This window comes from Styela clava, chromosome 3 (assembly GCF_964204865.1).
Source record: "Styela clava chromosome 3, kaStyClav1.hap1.2, whole genome shotgun sequence".
Classification (NCBI taxonomy): domain Eukaryota; kingdom Metazoa; phylum Chordata; class Ascidiacea; order Stolidobranchia; family Styelidae; genus Styela; species Styela clava.
Genome location: NC_135252.1, coordinates 17,035,220 through 17,057,202, shown reverse-complemented (window position 1 = coordinate 17,057,202; position 21,983 = coordinate 17,035,220). Strand labels below are relative to the sequence as shown.

The following is a 21,983-nucleotide window of genomic DNA, read 5'->3' as shown; positions in this document are numbered from 1 at the left end:
TCGAGCGGTAAGAGAAAAATACACGCATGAGTACTTGACGAATTACTCCATAATGTACTGTACATGCGATATGCTTTGACAGTCACGTCGAATTGGGATTTACATATTTATCCCGGGGAGAAGAAAGTCGATCAGCGGTTACGTGAACCGCCGCGCCTAGATTTGCAAATTCACAAAAACTGTTGTGTTTTCACCTTCCCGCGTACCGCAAACAAACGCGCATGTAAAGAAGGCGAAAGCACGGCTTTAGGGGCGCAATATACAGTTGAACAGTAAACAAGCATGTGCTACATTTTATGAGATAAGCTTTATTGCAATGGGAAGGACACTAGGGAAAGCTTCCTATTAATAACTGAGTTAATTTTTAACTTGATAAACTGTTTTGTGGTTTAGCAAGAGCGATAGATTCTCTCTCTATCAAACAATCTCTCAACAATATGTTACTACAAAATCGAAATAAGCACTAGGCAACACTCGGACGATTTATTTGCCCGATTTGTTACCCAATTAGACGTTGTTAGCCATATAGCAGTTAAGTATCGAGATTTATTGTAGAAATGAATTCGTAGCTAATGTGTATACTGTATACATTATACTGTTCTCGTGGCGTTGAGTAGCCTATGACATTGTTTAAAACAGATTTGACGTCTATGAGTGTTAAAATGTCGCGCTTGCCTCGGCAAGTTTTTTTGGGAATTGTCACGTTGATGTTGATATGTCTCTTCTTAGTGACAGGTAAGAGTTACGTTCAATACTATTTCATGTGTATTTTTACGCTGAAAAATAAATTGATGTAGACGGCTGTTTACTGCTAGTCAGACATAAGTTCACTGGAATTATATGATCATGTCATAGGCTTTTTTCGTACCATGACAATTGTGAAATTTCCATCCTAATACAAATTTGAGCATTCTTCAATTTGCGTATTGGGACAGTCTCGTTAGCGATAGACATCAGGAACACTTATGTTTTGAGCCCGTAAATACATTTGCGTTTTTGATTTGAAGTCCTTATTGGTTTTAACTTGAAAACTCGTACAGGAAGGGTGGGATCAGTTAATGAATTCATTGATTTTGCATTCGTATTTTGTCGTACTAAACCCTTTTGTATCATGCTGTTTATTACAGGCATTTTATGGCTTTCTGTCTCACACAAACTTGAAATTGATGAACTAAAGAACAGCCATGCCGACAAAATCCAATCATTTCGACAACAATTTAACAGCCAGGTAATATTGAGTAAGTTTAAGCTTCGAAAATTGTGTGTAAGTGTATTCAATTAATGAATCGGAAAACGTATTGTGAAGAATAAAATGCTAGTCTGATAGGAACATTTAAATTTACTATAAGTTTGCTCTTAAAATGCCTTAGTAACATGTATATACATTAATTACAAACACTTGAATATGAATAAAACTACAAATACACTAGACAGGTTAAGATTTGCCGCACCTGAAAAACTATTGATGAATTGTTTGCTTGGTGACAAGATTTCATCTATTCTAAGTATATTATGTTTGCACGTTTCAATGAGTATAACGTTAAGTTATGCTTGTGAAGTGTCATAAGGGAACAAAACTGACTAAGACATTTCCAAATACAGATATAACATTAAGTTAACCAAAACTTTTTAATATGAGTAATATTTGGTATCGTTGATGATCGCAAAGATTATTATGTTAATTGTTGAAGGCAATGCACTTACTGAATCCTCCGCCTAGCTATTGCTGAACAATTCGCTCAAATATCTGTGTTTAATATCATTCTCGTTTTGTACAGTAGCTGATTATAATGTATATGGTGTGCTTGTGACGGCGCTCCAGAAGTATGTGTACCAATATGGAGGTAACTAATTTAGGCCATAATTTTATTTCGACTCTTCTTATTTTAGTTCTATTACGAGTTCGGGGGCTGCTTGTGTTATCCAAGTGAATATACCTCCTGCCCATGGGCGTCCGTCCCTTCACACAACACAAAGTAGGGCAAGTAGGCGAACAAAAGTAGTTACCTCCATATTAATGCACACACTTCTGCAGCGTCCTTTTACTTTATTGAACTTGATAGAAAATTACTTATCGTAATGCTTGCTCGGGTGGATGTGTGTGTGTGCGTGAGTGTGATTATTGGTTTACAGTAGATCTCATAAGATACCTTTTTTGTTTCAAGATCAATCATTTTGCTGCAGAATACAAAAATAAAGATGCTTTGAAAATTAATCAACATAAAAAAGAAGTGGGAATGGTTCGAGATCAACATCAGCAAGAATTAAATCGAATAATTTCGTCAATTCAGCAACAGTTGGACGATTTAAAAGATTTATCGAAAGCTTATTGGGATCAACATGCTCTGGTGGATGACTGACCAAACTGCAATGGCCAGAAACACCCACTGTCAAAAATTGAAGTTATATATGATTTTGTAGGGTCGGCAAGTGGCAAGTATTTTCGGTAAAATCCCACTGCCTAAATATGCGAGCCGAATTCTGCCTGTGAAGGTGCGTCATGTTGAAGTTATAGAAAGATTGTTGCTACGCCTTAAGTAGGTGGGTTTATGAAATTTAGCTATACACCGGAGTTCCAGTCAATACGAACAGTAATTTAATATTAAAAAGGTTTGAAACACCTGAATAAACGATAGTTTCTATGCTTCCTCCATACCGCAACAATCTAACATGATAAAGCTCCAATGAAACGTATACTGAGAGATGCTTGGGAAGTTGTTATTATTAAGTTACGGGAACATTTTTGCCATTGCTAGATTCAGTGTAGAACGATCATTTACAGAAGGGGATTATTCGATTGTTTAATATGTTTATTATATTTGTATTGTACACAATGTTCGACAATTTTTATTGCAGAACAAAGTAGCCTACATTGATTGATCCACGTGATTGCTCAGTCATACGACAGCATTTATTGTATAATTTAATGCTATGGTTGTAAATTTATTTGAAGTCAGTGACAACCATGTTGAACAAATATTTCTTTATTAATTCCCCCTATTTATTATTTTCCGTCCTGTTCGCTGTCCATGGCAGATTGGTAGGTAGGGATAATTCTCATCTGACCAATCCTCTGCAGCATTCGAGAAAAGTGGTTTTGAGCTTGTAAGAACCCCCAATGTCCACGTGGAAGCCAAATATCCCTCTAAGACAGAGACCTTTCAAAATACGATTTGAACCATATATCCCTTCATATTTCACCTTCAAACTATAGGCCACTGTAGAACTCCAGATGGAAACTTTTTACACGGATATGAAAACAACACAATTTTTACAGTGAAACTTGTTTATGTGCAAATTTTAAGAAGAAATATAAAAAGAGCAAGTTTTTGTCTAAATTTTCTACGCAGTAAAACAATAAAAATGAGCAAATAAATGATTTTCAACAAAAATAAATTACTGGCACACAGTATTTCTTGTAATTGAAAGATAGATGGAGAATAAGGAAAAATATCAACATCCAATTAAACTATTGCCAAACGTCAATTCAATCATGAACAATTCGCTCAAAACGCTGAGTATGAATGTTTTTTAGTCTAACTAAAAGCAGGTTTGTATAGAATGGAATGCTAGAGGAGGAAACACATAAATCATTACAAAAAGCGAGCTAAGAAAACAAAAAGTAGGAAACACCCTTGTTTACTAACTGGGCGAGAATTAAGGTCGAAATTTGTGCTTCGACAAACCAAGTGTAATCATTAGTCTACCCCACTCTTTGTCTAGTTTTAGTCTGAAAATACGAATCGTTATTTTTAGTAGTTTTCGTCTGAAAATACAATTCAACTTAATTGTGTGAAACAGTGTTGGAACAGAATTCCAATTACAACTCCGAAAGGACACATGTATTCATTTCTATATCTGGTGAAATAGTACTACAAATAAATTCACTAAAGCTGCATTCTTGACATGGAAAGAAAAAGAGAACATGAAATAAAAACGAAAACTATAAATATATTAAATAAATGGATAAGGCTGCTTTTATATTAAGTAGAATTCTCAGCTGCTGATAGTCATAAATCTGGCCCTCGAATATTTCTAACCCTAAACTAAGAAGCGCAACTTTGATAACTGTGATAAATGGAGCCTCTATCTTTTAATTCAATACTTCCAAAAATTCTATTATCTTTTTTTATGATTGCACTTGACATTATTTTTAACTTTAAGATTACGTACCGTTGAATCGCTAAGTTATTTTTTATTTTATTGTTGAAACATTGTATGATTAATTTGATAAAACGAGGCACTGGATTCGTTTGCATAAAACAGAATTCCAACAGGAAATCCAGCACAAACATTTTATGCGCAAAAATTACAATAAATATTTGGCTCACGTGACGATAATATTGTTTTTTATTAAAATCCCGCGCCACTGACGAATTATGGTCTGCACATTCTACAATCGTGCTTCTATAATGCAATACCCATTTCATTATTCAATGGTACCAGTTTGCAATATCACGCTTAGCATTCTACCTTCCAGCACAGGGGTGGGCAACATACGGCCCGTCGGCCGGGTCCGGCCCGCGACGAGATTTTGAACGGCTCGCTGACTGTACATCAGTACATTATGATATTCCATTATTACACTTTTAGTACATTATGATAAATTCATTATTGATTTTTTTGGTCTCTATTTATTTGTAGTTTGAACTTTACTTTAAACGCGATTTAAATTTTTCTTTCTTGCATTAGCGAATAAATATGTGATTAAGAGATTAAATACTATTCATCCGGTCCACCGAGGACTTCATTTTCCCACATCTGGCCCGCCGACTAGAGAAGTTGCCCACCCCTGTTCTGGCACATCTACCTTACTCTCATTAATTGAAGAACTAAACAAGGCAAAAAGCAACAAATATTTCAAAAATTTCCGGTGCGTCGTTCCTGTATCTTTTGGTAGCTCAATATCGCATCAAACTTTACCAAATAACCGCTCAATGAGTAATGGTGGTGGAAGTCCAACAGCTGGATATGATCCAGTAAAGAATGGGTGCCGTAACGCTTTTTCTGGAGTAATCCTCACCTTTGGATCCCATCTATTAGACAGAAAAATATGAAGCTAAATATAAAGATAGAGTTTATACCTCATTGTTGACCCTTAACACCGCTGCCTACATCGCCCACGTAGCGGATTGCGTCTTCGCAAATGAAATCTTCTGATGGTGTAACTACTTTGGCGAGAATACTCAATTGTGAAACCGTAACGCTGCACAACTACGGTTTTGATATTGCAACTGCCAACTGTGATTGCGTTGCAAATGAGAGCAACTCGTTTACAAGGTACTACTGATATATTTGTACATATTGCACGGATTGTAACTTCTGATGCTTGATGTAAAAATTAGGATAGGATAGAATTTACATATTTAGCGGAAAGTCGATAAGACGGCTTAATCATAATATGGCAAACCACGGCCTCTCGTTCGGTTACCCGCCCACACGGGATATGGGATTAGTTAGTTATTTTTTTTCGGAAGCATGCATTTTATTTGAGTCACTTGATGGTAGAGGAAGCCATAACCATCCAGCGCTTACGTGAAGGGCGGCAAGAAGTCAAGCAATTTTCTCGCACATAATTATCCCCGACAGGGTTCGAAGTTTCGTAATCTTAGGGTGATCAAGGGTGCGATGGCAAGCGTACTCCTAACGCACGGCACGATTCGCCACACCGCCATAGTTTCCATGGTCTAATTGTAAACATGAACTTATCACTTATCTCTCTCGGTCCCAAGTGAGTAGTTCATGGCAGGTAAATTACGGCATGGTAGTGAAATAAATAAATAATAAGAACTCACTCCAGACATCTTGCAATTAAATCAAACAACATTGGATCCATTCCGTTCAGGACTTTGGTCAAAGGCTTGCGATAAGGTTTACGGTGAAATCCGTTTTCAGTTGTGTAACATATTGCTTCTGTTAACGTAAATACCAAATTATAAGATATATAAAACTGTTGGTAGCTCCAAAATTTAATGAATGCCTTTATTCACCTGACTAAAGCTAGCAATTACAGTTTCTCATATTTCATAAATCGAACTCGCTATGAAAAATGGGTAACTGTGCGCTGGCTTTACACAGTTCTTTCATAAAGACTGCGTATATATCGTTAAATGAAATCAGTAAAGAAAATTGATTTTCAAACAAAAGAGGCGTATAGACAACAAAAATATTAAAGTTAAATTTAGAATGAAGACATTGGTCGCAAATGATTGTTGTTATCATTAGCTTGAAGCAGAGATGGGACTCGGGGGTTTCACAAGGGTTCGTACGAACCCATTATTGTGTTTAGGGCCTTAATTCGACATAGTTTCCTGGAATGAGGGAACCTGTTGTTAGTGAGTTCAATGTAATGAAGAAGAACCCGTTCTTAAAATTTTGAAGCGCGTCATTGGCTAAGAAGGACCGTGGTTCGTCTGCATTGTTCCCTAAAGATCCAAATTTGGTATCACAATGAAATGCGCAGGCAAAATAAACGCCTACTTACTTGCATAGATTTTCTTTCTCCGAGATTTTGCAATCATGTATGTTGGTGGAAGGCCGATTACTTCCATCATTGCTGCCAGCTGATCGGCCTCGGTTTCCCCGAAGAAAGGTGGCACACCCAACCAAAACTCTGCCAAAATCACTCCGACACTGAACATGTCACACTGGGGAGTGATTGGTAAACTCAGAATAACCTCTGGTGCTCGGTAATAACGAGTTTGGATGTAATACTCTGGGCAGTGATAATCTGTACAAAATGAAAACATGGTCAAATTTGTGATTCATTTACTAACACCAAAAACAGGAAACAATGATGTGTCTCAAAAAGTTTGTGCCACTTATCTCAATTGTATGAACTTCACTTGATATGCAGATTATTGTATCTATCTTAACCCAGAAAAAAGCCCGAATCACAATTCATATTATTACTATTACGCGTTTGTTACACGACAAGCCAAAGTGGCGTAACAATTATTGAATTATTTGTTTCACACCAATTTCACACCACGTGTTTGAAACACCAGAAGTCATCTGGTTCTTTATCGCCTTTTTACGTGCACTTTTTCTGAGAAGATTTAGTGATTGACCTGATTGTATAAGCATTGCTGTATCCTGCTCTAATCAATTACAATTTATTCAAAAAATTTCAGCGTTCTATTTTTATTGTGTGCTAGTGTTAGCCATTCAATAAATTTTATACAACGCAAAAGCTGCACTCGGAACTTCATTAATTTCAGTCAAATTTTTAGGTTTATTAAGGAATTATAGTGGCTTGGTCGTTGAGCATCAAGAACTTGAGTGAATTTAAGGGAAATATATTGAACACAATCTTCTTTACCTCGAATTAATGACTCAACGCCATATGTTTAACCTTTGTAGTTTTTTTTAGCGTAGTTTCATTAGCGTTTAGACGTGATTAAGTTTTTATCTTTCAATTTCGGATTGAATATTACATCACAAATGTTTCATATTTCGGATTCTGGCAAGCGTTTACCGTTGTTTAATGAAGAACTAGAGCGCAGTAAGAATCACGTTCAACTAGACAGTGTTTCAAATTAGCTGTTGGGCATCACACTTTTGCAAAGGCTATTTATGTTGCTGTTTGTTTATATTACAACAATTAAACAGCAAAATTGTTTGTTATCGCTGACTGTGCATTCTAAAAATTTCATCAATTTTTAATTGCAAAAATGGTGTATATGTAAAATGTTGGCATAGAATGTTGTATTAAGTGGCATTGTTAAAGGTACATTGTCCACATATGTCCCATATGTGAATCTCGAGCGCTTCGCTTATTTTCGGCGCTTATTCCCATGCGAATCGCTTATTAGTACCCAACCAATGTAAGACTATGTTTATGCCAATGTCTCTTTCATCTAATTTTACAATAAAGACGTCTAGATAGTGTTGGGTTGATGAATTCTACGAACAACTCTTGGCATTTGCATTGTTGAACACTGACTACTATTTTCGTATCCATCTGTATCACTATCTATCATATTGATTTTTCAGTATCAATTAACAGGAACTGTGAAACATTTGCTAAAAATAAAAAAATCAATTTCACTGTTACCTTCCGAGCCAGGGATACAACTTATTCCAAAATCTGCTACTTTGAGAAGTTGTCCTTTACTTTCATTATTCTTCCCATATATGTACATGATGTTGTCCTGGAATAAAGGAAAGAGGAAATATTGAGTAATGATTGAAGAAATTGCAAATTCAAGAAACTCGAAAAATAGCGATAAACAGGGAAAAAAATCATGTCGTGGTATTGAAAATGAGAAAAGTTAAATTTAAATGAATAAATCAATCTAGTTTATGAGATTATAGAATTGATTGATTAATTATCGATTGATTATCGATTAATTAGCTTGAAACAAGTCAAACGAAATTTCGTTTTTATAAAGTGGACCCCAAGGGTCGAGACCAACAGTATCAAAATCGAGTTTGAGTTTGAGTAATAGGGGTGATTCTAACTACGGTTTTTAAATCTTTCAAATATTTCGATACTGATTTGATTCAAGTTGGATCTTGCTAAAATAAGATTGGAATTTTCTAAGCTCTCTATAAAACTAATACAATCCTTGTCAAATTGAATAAAATTGAACGAAGTCTAATAACTTCATTTCAGTTTTTTACGGATTTACAGAAAGAACGTGTCTTCAGGTATTGGATGTATTCACAGATTTAATTTTAATCTATTTGGGACCAACTACGCCTATTCACGTAGATATAAAGAATAAGATTAAATTACCGGTTTTAAATCTCCGTGCACAATATTGAGTTCGTTCAGATAATACATTGCTTTTATGATATCGCTGGAGAATTGTCTCAATATATGAGGATTCCGTACTGGGTGTCCCAAGTAGTGACGATCAACGGCGTGCCTGCGTGGGAAAAAAGTTATAACATAATTTCATTACTGTATATTATTATTATTATATGTTATGGAGAGTAATAAAATGAGAAACCAGCAATTATAAGATATGGCTATTTGAATGGCACGCATGCCTGATGTAGTCAGAGATTCGCTGAGCAATAGCAAAATGGTGGTTTAACTTGACCACGACGACAAATCAAGGGCGACTTGATAAATCAGGCTTGTTATAATTAAATGATTTCCCAAGTTGTGGGCAAATAATTGAAATGGTCCATAGCACGAAAAAGTCTGCGCGACTACTGTTAGAAAACGGGCCAAATACGGGGTTAAGGCTCAAAGTACAGGCGATGGCTGGTATCGCCTGTGCAAAACAGGAGTAAAAGAGAAAATCGTGTATCAACACGATATTTCACTTTTCAAAAATATCTCAAAATATGTAGGTATCAACAAATATTGTGAGAACATATTGGTCTCTGGTTTAGTTTGGGATAAAGAAACTCTTATTTAACTGTAAGCTTGCAATTTGGAACTTGCAAAGGGAATTTCAGCGATTTAGGTGCTCTGTAGGGCTAGGTAAATTATTAATGGACCATTGGAGTCGAGGTGAATCCCACCTTGAATTATTTTGATTGAAGTCATTTTTTAAAATGAAATTCTGACATGCGAACTGACTGAGCGATGGATTCAATGTTTTGTTATGTGACTGAAGGAAAGTTAAATCAAGAGTCACATAACTTTTTATTGTTCTTGTTTCTTTTATTCATTACATCAGCAATTTGCGAGGCAAGATTGATAAAAAGTTAATACTTGCATAGAGTAGTCAGTAAATAATTTCATTTTACCCGAGTAATTCCATGACAATGCACCAATGATTACGGAACTGAAACGTCGCGATCATTCTCGAAAAATAATTATGATTTGATGCATATTTTTCCAAGTATTCCATCATTCTGACTTCTCTCAGAAAATATTTTTCTTCTCTAAAAATGAAAAAAAAAATTAAATAGAGGGGTCAATTGAACGCGGGGGAATGAAATCAAATTAGAGTCAATTGGAAGGCACTAGAATCCACGGTGAGCAGTAAATGAATTACAGTGGCATGACAGCATATCTCAAGAATGTTGGCATAGTAGCTTTGAATCTAGTCAAACCACCGCGTTTCGTATCACAAAATGGAAACTCGAAAAAAAAACATGTTGTTTATATAAATGATATTTGGTAATCAACAATTATCAACTTTGAAGAAAATGAGAAATTTAGTTGTACCATGCAGAGTTATTGTCAACAATTTTATTTCAGAAGTTTGTCAAGCTTCAATTTCCCCCCTATCATGCTAAATGGCGAAGTTGCAATGTTTGCGTTAATTTTCAACAAGAAAATAAATATTAAGCGCATAAATTTTACTACGGGTTGCAGGTTGTTTAAGATTCTCGGATAAGTTTCAACATATTTAAAAGTACGTCGAGGAATACACTTAATAAGGTCTAAATTCATTTGTTTATTAATTTAATTTTTTGGTTTGTGTCGATCTCGCTGTTTCAAAGTCTCATATAAAATGAAATTAAACTGAACATACTCATCTAAATGCATGATCTTCAGAGCTACGTCTCTGGCAATCGGGTTTGACCAATCTCTTGCCAGGACAACAGCACCGAATGTACCAGCATCAACATACTTTAATATTTCATATCGATAACCTATGTGATCGCCAATAACCTGAAATACAAAAATGTGGTAAACAAAACTCGGTCACTTTGATGACGATGAAGTAAAATCAATAAACAAAATTCCCCCTCTTACTTTAAATGCGCCATCAATGTTTTTTTTTTCATTATATTAATCATTTAAGCCAATTGAAATTCTTTTTCGTGAATACCATAGAAACAAGTACCTTAGACTAACGTTCCAAAAACACCTAATCTCTAGTATTGTGTGTAGTACATATGAAATCTCTTTTGTTACAAAAATAAGTGGTGAATGGATCTGTAACCGTAAAAGGTTCCTTGTTGAGATGGGAATTTGAAAATGAAACTAAGTTGAGCAATTCATATGGTGTGGGCCATATTAGAATTCCTATAGTCAAGACACCAAGGTATTGGTATTTTATATACACTAAACTTTTGAAATTATGGTAAATAGCTTTGTACTAACTTTTTGAGAAGCCAAATTTTGAAAAATATTCAAAAATTGATACCGTAACATTTTTAGATTTTAAATAATATTTAGTGATTAAAACAAAGAAATTACATTTAATTGATTAATCTAATTGTATTATACATACATTATATTATATATTGTATTATATAATTGTATTATCGCTCGGTTTAAATATATATATTTTGAGCATTTTTGTTTTAAATTTCAAATCTTACCACTTTATAATGTCCTTCCTTTTCCGTTCCTGCATCAAAATCGAATCCAAAATTATTGCTGATGTTTTGTTGAACTTGAGTTTTGTTTGCTCCAAGTCCGAGATAATATATTTTTGGATAATGAAAAATCTCATATTTCTCCCAAGATGGAAGATCATCGCCATATTTTCTGACCGCATCTAAATAAGTTATGAAACTGATAATTGTAAATTCGTTAAATTAAATAGGATGGAATATACGTAATACTGTAATATTACCATCGTAATTACCATATTAACTAATATCCTCAAAATTGTATCCGCTTCTATTAATTAAATCCCATTGCAATAAAATGAAACATGCTAAACTAACTAAATTTTAATAGTAATCATGACTACTATTAAAAGGCACGGACAGTAATACATTACTCTTTATATACTAGTTTTAAGGCAAATCGTACTTGGACAAAACTGAAGTTATATAAATCAGTTTTAACAATAATTAGAGTTCCCTAATTATAATATTTAATATTATTTCCTACTTCCTTAAATAACTTAATTAATTAAATACTAAATTCATATAAGTTGGGTATATTTTAGAAAATTGGGTGGAGATTCTATATATTCTTGTACCGGGGATGTTTAATTTAAGAAATGATGATTTAATTAACGACATTCTGGTTTCAGACAAAATTCTATAAATAACACAATTTTCTAATAGACTATAATTCCTCTGAAAGACATTTGAAATACTGTATTTTTGTTGAAAAGACCACTAATTTAAGTGCGAAAGCATCGATTTAATGGTATAAAAGTAGTGATTTGGTTTACAGTGGTGAAATAGCGTTCCGAATACTTGCAAAATAACACATTCTTACATTGTGACGTCATACTCGAATGACCGAAATTATTTATGACGTTCCATAAAATCTTACGTACAGCACAATGGTTGCTGAGAAAAGAAATCATTCCAAAAGCTAATGCAACATTGAAATATATATAATAACTGAATTGTGATTTCATCGACATTATAGCTCATCAAATTTGAAAGTGCCGATAAAAAAAGATTTTCTTAAGAATTTTTGTTGGGACGCCCGAAAATTTCTAGATATTTTCAAAATTACCGGTAATCGTATTAATATTTTAAAAGCAGGGAATATTATACTTTTGTTTATTCATTAAAATTTAAGACCGATTTATTTATTGCAGAAGGGTGCAATATTTTACGATATTTAATTATATTAATTTCTCAATTTGATACATGAATATCGTGTTTCGGCCCCAGATTTCGTGATGTGTTTTGAATAAATGAACGGTGACGATTAAAAGTATCGAATACCGTGATTTCAGGCAACGAGAGAAATATCTGAAATTCAAATGAAATTAACGAATTCGTGACTCACCTTCTGGAGTCATGGGAAAATCATTTGCTCTTCCAAAATTCGCAATTCTGCTTCCATTAATTTGTGAACGAGTGAACGATTCCAAGTTTTCAGATATGTAATACTTGATTTTGCTGTCATTTGGCTGGAAAATTGTTTTATTAAATTTTTGATTTGCGTTTCTATTTTCAGGTATTTTTTCCGTGGCAATTTCTCGATTATTTTCTTCGGGTTTATTATCGTCGTATTCTTCAGCGTCTTCAGCAATTTCTGGTTCATCTTCTTCCTCGTTTTCACCGTATTCCTCGATGGTTTCAGCATGAACGTCTCCGTTATCATACTGCGGCTGTTCGTCATCATGTCTCGTGTCAAGTTTCAGGTTGAGTTGAAAATTCTGCGTGGGATCATCTTTTTTGTGATTATTCTGTCTGCTGTCAGAGAAAATGAATAATTGAACTTATGTGTGGAATATAGTAGTGTAAATTTAGTGGAATTCCACAGTAAAAAAATCAGGGACTTAATCAATATATAGCACACTAGGTTCAAGTATGACAGGTAAAAAATGCGGCAAAATCTTATACGCCGTAGCGTGATTCCACTGTAGGGCTGTTAAGTGCAAAGTAAATGGTTCAACTTTTTCAGTAGTTTTTATTAAAGATATTTGTGTTACGTACGTCCGGTTAGTATATTCAGCCTAAATTTTTCACATTTGCTTCGAGTTTGAGAAATTTTAAACATATGAAAAATTAATTAACATTGAATTAGGTTTGCAAAGCTACAGTCTGGTAAATTTATTTAATTTTATCTTTTTTTTTCAAGTTACATCGGACATAAATCACTGAATTTCGATATTACTGTCAAAATTGGCCACACATGTCGTCGATGATTTTTATAATGAATGCGGTGAGACACCACAAGCAGCAGGGATCTCCTGATGCCTGAGTATTCCCAGACAGTTCGCATAATGAGGTCGAATTATCGGCTTTTCAATGAAATTGTTTAGTCTGTGATCAGAAACAAGAAGAGACTCAACTTACAAACACTGTTGAAAATACCCAGATAAATTGACTTTGGAAGATATGTTAATTGAATTAAACCGGGCGGATGCCAAAAACTCCACTATGTTGGCGCTCAAATTCAACCATAAAGATCGTACATATCTTTCAAAAAGCAACAGGTTCACTCATACGTAGACTACATACAACCGGCTGCCCCGATGTCCTTTGAAGCGGATTTATAACAGTATATTTGCAGTATATTTAACACACTGTTTGTCAGCATGTTTAAATGTTGAATATTCCGTGGGGAATAAATGTGAATGTCAAACTGATTACCGAAGTTCAGGATTTTGAAAATAAAACCGCGAAACCCAAAAACGTGCTAATTGTCCCTATGGGCTAGTTATAAAGATATAAAAGCCAAGTTATAAAAAATCCATTTTAAATAGGTCGAAAGTTAATAAAGACAACTTTTGTATAATATAGTCATTTGAGAAAATATGTTTTCATGTTTTTTGAACTGTGCGTTCTGAACTGAACTCCATAAATAGATTTCAAATCTCGCGAGAACATCACTCATGCATCCATTAAACTGGAAAATCTCGTTACAATTGGAAACAGCGGTTTCACGGTCTCAGTTCTATCTCTTACCCCATAAAGTTGAAGATATCCTGTTTATTTGGGTATATCATAAACACAATATTCTGTTTTAAACTGTTTGATGATAACCTTCTGACCTCTCGTCTTCATATCAAATGATTATGCTTTGATTTTGTATTGTTGGCCATAGGCCCATTATACATTGATTATTACATCACAATGTGGCCTAACACTCTTTTCATGTTGAAGTTTCATGATCAGTGGCCAACTCTCAAACAAGTCTCACCACCTGTGGCGCTTCTATATATATCTATGTTTTTAGCGCGTTTTCATCAATTATTTTATAAACCAAGTTTAACAATAATATAGCCAGCAAACCAAGGCAACACAATAAAAGCACAGTCAATTTATTTTAAATTATTGTAGTCATCACAAATGATACACATTAAACGTTTTTGCACTACTCCGTGGCTCAATAAAGAAACCCAGTTTGGGAAACCCTACTCCAATGTGTCAGCTCGTTTAATTGCAAAGACACAACTCGTTATAATGATGCGTAGTTTTATGATACGTGATTTTATTATTATATTATAACGATTTTATTAAACGAAAGTTTGTTGAAATTGGAATAAACATAATCGTATACATAAAACATATTTACCTTTCTTCAATTCCTGGATAAGCTTCCCTAGATTGAGCTTCTATATCATCCATAAAATCTAAATAATGAAAAAAGTAATGATTGACACTTCTATGCCACAGAAAACTGGAATATTAAAAAACTGATTTCTCAGTAAATTATCGTCAAAAACAACCGATGATATTAACTCACCTTTATTGTACGTATTTTGTTTTTTTGAATCTTGAACATCAGCATCATCGTAATTATTTCCCCCAAAGTCTTCTTCAGGATTAGGAACAGTAGTTTCACGCAATTCGGCTTCATTTTTATCGTCTATTAAAGAATTCTCATCCCAAGAGTCGGGAATATCTATATCACTATTTTCAATAATTTCATTTTCGTTTGCTATTAAGTCCTTTTGGGTCACAGGGTCAGACTTTGTTGGCGGCCAATTGTCTTCTTCGATGACTAGTTGCCCATCTACGTCTGAGTCCCATTTCGGAGGTGTTCTCTCTCCAGCTAAAAACTTATTCCTCGTTTTAGAAATTTTATTGAGAAGTTCCCTACTGTCGTGCCACCTTGCGGTTAAAGAGCGACGAATGACGTCAGGAGCTACGTCATTATTTGTTTCCTGGGCTACTGTGTGATGTAAAAATGTCCGAACTCTTGCAATGCCATAAAATGAAAAGGCAAAAAACGAGAACAACAGTAATGTATAACGAACTTTGATTTTTGCACGGAAGCACAACATGACTCCTTGTGATCATATGTGATAACGTCTCTCACGTGAAACTTTGCATCCTGAATTGAAATTCCCCGTTTGTACCGTATATTCGTACAGAACTGAAGGCGTCTTATTGCCTATTTTTTTCTAACGTTTGCTATGGAAGAACAAAGCATTATTAAAACACGTTAATTTTTTTTTGGTGATTTTCAACTCAATTTGAATAATGCAAGCTTAAGTAAGACAAATTATCAAAACGTAACTATTCTGTTGTCGGAATGAAATTATCTTTCAAATTCTCTTCTCAAATATATCTCACACTCATAATGATTAAGGCTAGACTTTGGGTTCACGAATATAAGATATTTACACTTTATATTGTATATTACACTTTTGCCCGTAAGGTCCTATACAATTACCTCCCAGATACTGTTTTTGACCCAATATTGATGATACATTTATAAAACAAAACGTTTTTTTTCTATGTAATCAAATTGAGGACTTTGTCTTCTTTCAGAAACAGCAAACTCTATCTCGAGGTATGCCACAGAAAGTAGAAATGATTCTCATTTATATTTTACAACTTATGGCCAAAATAAATACCAATAATATAGTTCTCCATTCTCTCATCACTAATGCTAAGAACAAAACAAACCTAAAATTCAACGCTCAAAAAGGCAGACATTTTGGGGGAAATGTCAAGTGTGACACAATAAGTTAAAATTTACGTATATCCATGCATAAACACACAAGAATTACGTGAAATTCCAAGTCCATTGAATATTTAACAATGTTCACGCCTGTCTTCGTGATTATTTATCACAACGCGTAGAGAAGAACTTTTCAATTCATATAACGGTGTGACCAGTTGGATTTGACAACGATAAATTATGGCTAGTTATTGCGCTACTCGAGAGATGAATACACAATTGAAAAGGACAGTTTTTTTTGTACGAAAAAATAGGTAATATTTCATTTTCAAAAATTGTAACTTCATATTAAAAAGTGTTTAAACATTCTGAAATCTTCAACATTGTACACCAAACGCTAAAACGATAAATTGAATAAACCAAATCAATTAATTAATTAACGCGAATCTCGACTGGAATGTTTTTTTATGTATTTTTAAGCATTTTAACATTTTATTGTCACATCTGTATTTAATATAAGCAGCAGTCTTACGCAAATCTTTTAAACTTTACTCAATCTACAAGACCACCTGCCATTCTGTCCTGAGTGGTCTCCAGGGAATTTGGCAAATATTTTTTTTAAAAAAATCTGGCATGTGTGATGTATCATACAAAGTATTGTTTTTTCTGGTGAAAAAAAAATAACTAGAATTATTGCTTTATTACAAATATTTTACGGACTCATATTAGGAATGCACAGATTACAGCATAATATGTATATGTAAATCGATTGCAAATTTTAGTCTTTTTAGTCCAGTTGCAAATACTGTTCGAAAAAATAATTTAAGACATAAAAATTAGGTCGCCAGACGCAAAACCAACAATCTATGTTTAACGCGCAGAAAATTCAGACTAAAAATATCAAATTTCACCCATTTTCAACTCACTCAAAATACGCTGTAAACTCTATGAGTGACATCCTACTATTATCGGCTAATTGCTAAAAACCATAATCTGTCTTTTTGTTAGTCTCAAATACAAACACGCATTAGTTATCTTGTTACCCTTCGGCCACAGAGGTACTAATTGTACCGGCATTTGGAGGTGATTAGTTGATTGATAGAACCCAAATGTACTTACTACATGACAAGGTTAAATGAAATACGGAAGTTTAAAAAGCGAGTAAGACTCACAAAAGTCTGAAGTTTTGGAAGTTCCCTTTACACACTTCACTGTATACACCTCAAATGTTGAATATATAAACGAGAAATGTTTTCAAAATAGTATGTTTTAGACGCCTGGTAAAGAATTATACTCATCTCGCGACGTAAAAAGTTATAAATAGGAAGAAAACTGGAATACTAGCCAACTCCGACAAGTTCGTTGAATACGAATTCAAAAATTCAGTTTCCTATTTAGAAAACCACAGAAAGAAGTTGTAATGAAGTGTAATATACAGAATGTAGATAAATATTTTCCCATCAAATCAGTGAATATATGATTACTCTCCTTTCCGCAGTTGAATAAACTGCAGTTTTCTTTCTGCAGCGTCGAAATAATTAAATGACACGCTCTTCAACAATCATTCGACTTTATATGTAATAAATCGAAAAAACCTTACCGAGACGAAAAATTCGTTATGCTTATTCGATTTCATCTTTTTGTTTGTGTTTTTATAATACGACCTTAAATTTTATAAAAAACAATTGAAAAGTTGTTGTCTAATAATTCACAGCGTATAATTGCACCTGATGGTGAAATAAATTAATAAGTAAACTGGATTTCATTGACATCTGAATTGACTTGTATTCTTAGAAAAAGGTTGTTATTTTTAATATCGTGTTACAGAACAATATAGAAGTCTAGAAAACATAATAGTAATGTTATAGTATTTTGAAAAACTTTTTTATCAATCACGTATAATGTAAGTTCGTCCAACCCTAGCTTTAGGCTTGCAAAATTTCTCCTATCAACAAAATTCACTTGCTTCACTTTGTCTATAGTTGCAATGATAAACCTTGTTCGTCTAAACTTATTTCCACGCTCGGGGTCTCGCTTTATCAACGAAAAGTAGTCTATGGCTATGCTATAGGGTTTTTCTCTAAACCCTTCTTTCCAACTACCCGTTCTCTGACATTTTGACTTAAATTGTTTTAAGTCTAGCGTGAACTATTATCTGTTGACACTTTTATCGCGAAGATATAAGTCCGTAAATAAACTCCGCGTCTGCGTTTGCTTCAAATATTTTAATATTTATCTTTCTACTTTTCGTTGAAAGCTTGCTTTGAACAAACTTTTTTCAGGAAAGATCTAATTTTATTTAATTGAATATAATAATATTGAATATATTAAAATTCAATTGAAATATACTAACTATTTGATTAATGGCAAACTCAATACCTATCGTTACACATTAATCTCCTCTCGGGAGCAACGATCAGCCAATTCATCAATTTCAATCGAACAAAACCAAGCAGTAATTAGTTATCTCTAATAATATGAGTAATAGTAATCAACAGAAAATATATTTAATCATCTTTCACTTAGTCATCGTAATTGTTTCTGATCTGCTCTTTCCCTGTTTGGTCGTTTCTCGTAGTGCAGTTTACCATGTACACTGACCAAGTCTTTTCCTATGTTTAGTAAGATTTATCCTTGAATTTTACGCTCACGGATTCACCTATGCATAGAGCAAGAATAGGTAAATCGTCTCGCGTAACCACGACTGATCATCAAACTTTAGAATCACTTTCGCGCGACATAATACGCTGCAACACATGCTTTACATTCTGGTAGCATCGATCTCACATTTTAAATACTTCTAAATGTTGAGATTACGACAAAATTATTATAATAACAAAAGCAACCGAGGCCGCGATGACAATTTGCCCGCAGCCATGATATATCGGATTCCGGCTAAAGAGAACGAGACTTAATTTTTTTTAATTAAAAATTATAATGATTAGCAGAAATACGTAGCAATGCGTTTTTATTACGACTCTTTATTTCGAATAACGATAAAACTACATGGTACTCACTGCTTCAATATTACGTAGAATGTATATATTTTAATCCTAATTTCAACTTGATATTTTAGCGAAATGTCATGGCATAAACCCCCATTATGAGGTAACAAAAATATGTCACGGATTGCGATTGATAGCAAAACGACTCTCAAAGCAATATTGTTCTGGCCTTAAATATCAACAACACACAACAGTTTTACTTCTTCATTATATAGTCTAACATGGTATTTGTAAAATGAAAAGACCAGTTACGTTGAAGCGAATTTCCAAGTACTTCGACAATAATTGGATATGGTCAACTTCAAGTCAAGTGCATCTGATTGAGTAAGACATAGAAAGTACTCCGAAAAAGCATGACAAAGAGAGCTAAAATGCTTTTTGTTGCGAACTATCTTGAGTACAGCACCTTTCTACATTACCGGATTTTAACCCATCAGCACATCTTCAATTTGGCTGTCAAACAAATATCCCACTGACTAGATGGGATGTACAGACAACAAGGTCAATCATGGTTCGATAATAGAATAAGCCTAACTGTGTAACCCAGCCTATTCACTCTGACTCATTTATGAAAAATCTGGCATGGGGTCGACGTAAATACAACCCAGACATGGTAATGGAACTTTGCTCACTTATACTTGCGCATTCCGATGGTGGTATTGGTTGTTTCCTCAAAACATTGAAATACATTTGCTTATGATTACAACCAAAAATCTATTTTTACTCGATAAAACATGATCATGGATAATTTTTCGAATACGATTGCCTCAACTTCTGTTAACGCTCGTTCGGTTCTTAGTTGGGCAAATATTTGCGGGTAGAAACATATCATTAAAAGACAAATGGGAGGAATTAACAAGTTCATTTCTGTATATTATAAGCTTTACTCAAAACAATGTCCGTAAACTATACATCACAATTTTTCGTTTTTGTTTCGTTTTTCTAAAATCTCTTTTTAGTTTCTAGAAGTAGTGAAAATAATAGCATTCCCTAGTTTAATGGCGATATACCTCGTAAGGCAAGTGTTCAATTAAAAAAGAATCTGATGTAAAGTTACGCTTTCCCTCGTAGACTAATGCATGTTTACATATAAATAGATGTATGTTTTCTGTTTTTAAATGGGGAAACTTCAGAAATATAACTATCAGTTGGGATTACGTGAAATTTACTACCTTTCTATGCTCCATGACTTTGTGGAGCCGTATGTGTATAATGCAAGGATGCTGTAAAATAACTAAAATAAAGATAACTATTCTATTTAAACAGCAAGACTCGAATGAAATGGAATAGTTCAGAATTATGATCTAAAACTGTTGTTCGAAAATTAAAGTCAAGTCCAGATATTTATAGAATTTATGAAAACTTAAGAAAATCTCACCAATAAATGATATATTTTAAAAACTTGCTTTAACTCGCATACGAAAATAATATACCACCAATATAACTTTTAATTCACACAACATAAAGACGCGCTGTTTCAACGACCTCAAGACATATAATAATACCCTTGCTACGTCACTGAAAGGCATCCGTTAATTAATCCTGTCACAAAGCACATTTTAAATTCTGGATTAGGCGATTTTCCGGACATATAAAGCTTTTAAAGTCGCTAAAAAAATGAGCTTGAAAATAGACGGATCTCGTTCGTGTAGCTGTTACTGAAAACAAGCCATGAATCAACAAAACAGCAAACATCGTTCATATTCAGAAAGTGGCGTCATCCATCTGTCTCATAAACTCAAATTTTATTGAGGCTATAAAAATATTAATAAAAACATTTCAAGTTGTGAACATATTACGTTCACGAGACAGATATGAATTCATAACATCGCAAATTTATCTGAGCGTGACGGTATTTCCCGTTCTCTATTGACCAGGAACACCCAATATCATATCAAGTTGTTGTCTAATATCTTATTGACAGGGAACTCCAGACTGTTTACTTTTACGCCTTTGTGCCAATATATGAGAAGTTATTCTTGAAATCATACTTGAAAGAAATACAAAACGATAACTGAAGTATTTCAGTAAATTGATACGCAGATTTTCGTTGATGCAAATATAGTGCGGGTATTTTATCGCAATGGGGATGAAAGTGCAGACATTTAATCACAGTCGACAAAAAGTAATTTATACTTTACTTCGCCTTGCTCTATGCCAATGACTTGTTTTACAATGTCAGATAAATACGAGCATCTCTCGACTTTTTCCAATTTCAGTAAATCTCTACCTAGAATTTCGTTGATGCAAATATTGCGCGACATTTTATCGCACAAATAATAAAAATAAAAGGAATTTATCCAATCACCGTTGTGAATTGTATCTCAACGCTAGGCTCTATGCCGATAACTTAATTTACAATTTCAGATAAGTATGAATATCACTACAGCATCTCTTGTGAATTTCATTTAAATAGCGATCCCGTGTTTTTGAAGTTACTTTAAAGGATTATCTTTGTGTCCTCGGTGGGTACGGTAATGGAGGCAAACTCGTTAACGTATACGTGCGTCAGATCATAACCATAAACTGATATTGCGTGTCCACCTCGCTAAAAACGTGAAAGATTTAGAACGTGGGTGCCCAAGCGAAAAATACGCACCCAGTAAGGCCACACGATGTTCCGTTTCTCCTCACCCTCAATTGTAAATCATGGCTTAACTTTTCAAGAAACCTGTTAAATTACCAGTTACCTGATATGAGTTTAGTAACGAAGTTTTATGGTACCCACTATCCAGGGTCGATAAAATTCCGATAGAATGAGTAAAAATATTCTAGCGTGTCTAACA

The 21,983-nt window shown here is 34.0% G+C and overlaps 3 protein-coding genes across 4 annotated transcripts in view; 2 read left to right on the top strand and 1 right to left on the bottom strand.

The window, feature by feature from the left end:
* The first annotated feature begins 273 nt into the window (after positions 1-273).
* LOC120342652 (uncharacterized) lies at positions 274-3,200 on the top strand. The gene is made up of 3 exons (XM_039411574.2): positions 274-735; positions 1,128-1,228; positions 2,166-3,200. The coding sequence occupies exons 1-3, from the start codon at positions 621-623 to the stop codon at positions 2,358-2,360; spliced, it is 411 nt and encodes a 136-aa protein (XP_039267508.2). The 5' UTR covers positions 274-620; the 3' UTR covers positions 2,361-3,200.
* A 93-nt stretch (positions 3,201-3,293) lies between these two features.
* On the bottom strand, positions 3,294-15,695 carry LOC120342651 (dual specificity tyrosine-phosphorylation-regulated kinase 2-like). Of its 2 annotated transcripts, none has more exons than XM_078110612.1 (11): positions 15,029-15,695; positions 14,858-14,915; positions 12,620-13,026; positions 11,239-11,417; positions 10,443-10,582; positions 9,709-9,846; positions 8,741-8,873; positions 8,057-8,153; positions 6,485-6,730; positions 5,796-5,913; positions 3,294-5,036 (listed from the first exon to the last, which is right to left on the bottom strand). In XM_078110612.1, exons 1-11 carry the CDS (start codon positions 15,567-15,569, stop codon positions 4,913-4,915), a joined length of 2,181 nt encoding a protein of 726 aa, XP_077966738.1. In that variant the 5' UTR covers positions 15,570-15,695; the 3' UTR covers positions 3,294-4,912. The 2 variants fall into 2 exon arrangements, with proteins under 2 accessions (XP_077966738.1, XP_039267506.2); XM_039411572.2 differs by having other exon boundaries at positions 3,295-5,036; positions 12,620-13,029.
* The window catches only part of LOC120342288 (tektin-1-like), a 107,048-nt gene continuing 92,768 nt past the window's right edge, over positions 7,704-21,983 (top strand). Inside the window, exon 1 of the mRNA XM_078110613.1 lies at positions 7,704-7,717. The gene's annotated coding sequence lies outside the window, so the exon portion shown is untranslated. The remainder of the gene's footprint in view (positions 7,718-21,983) is intronic.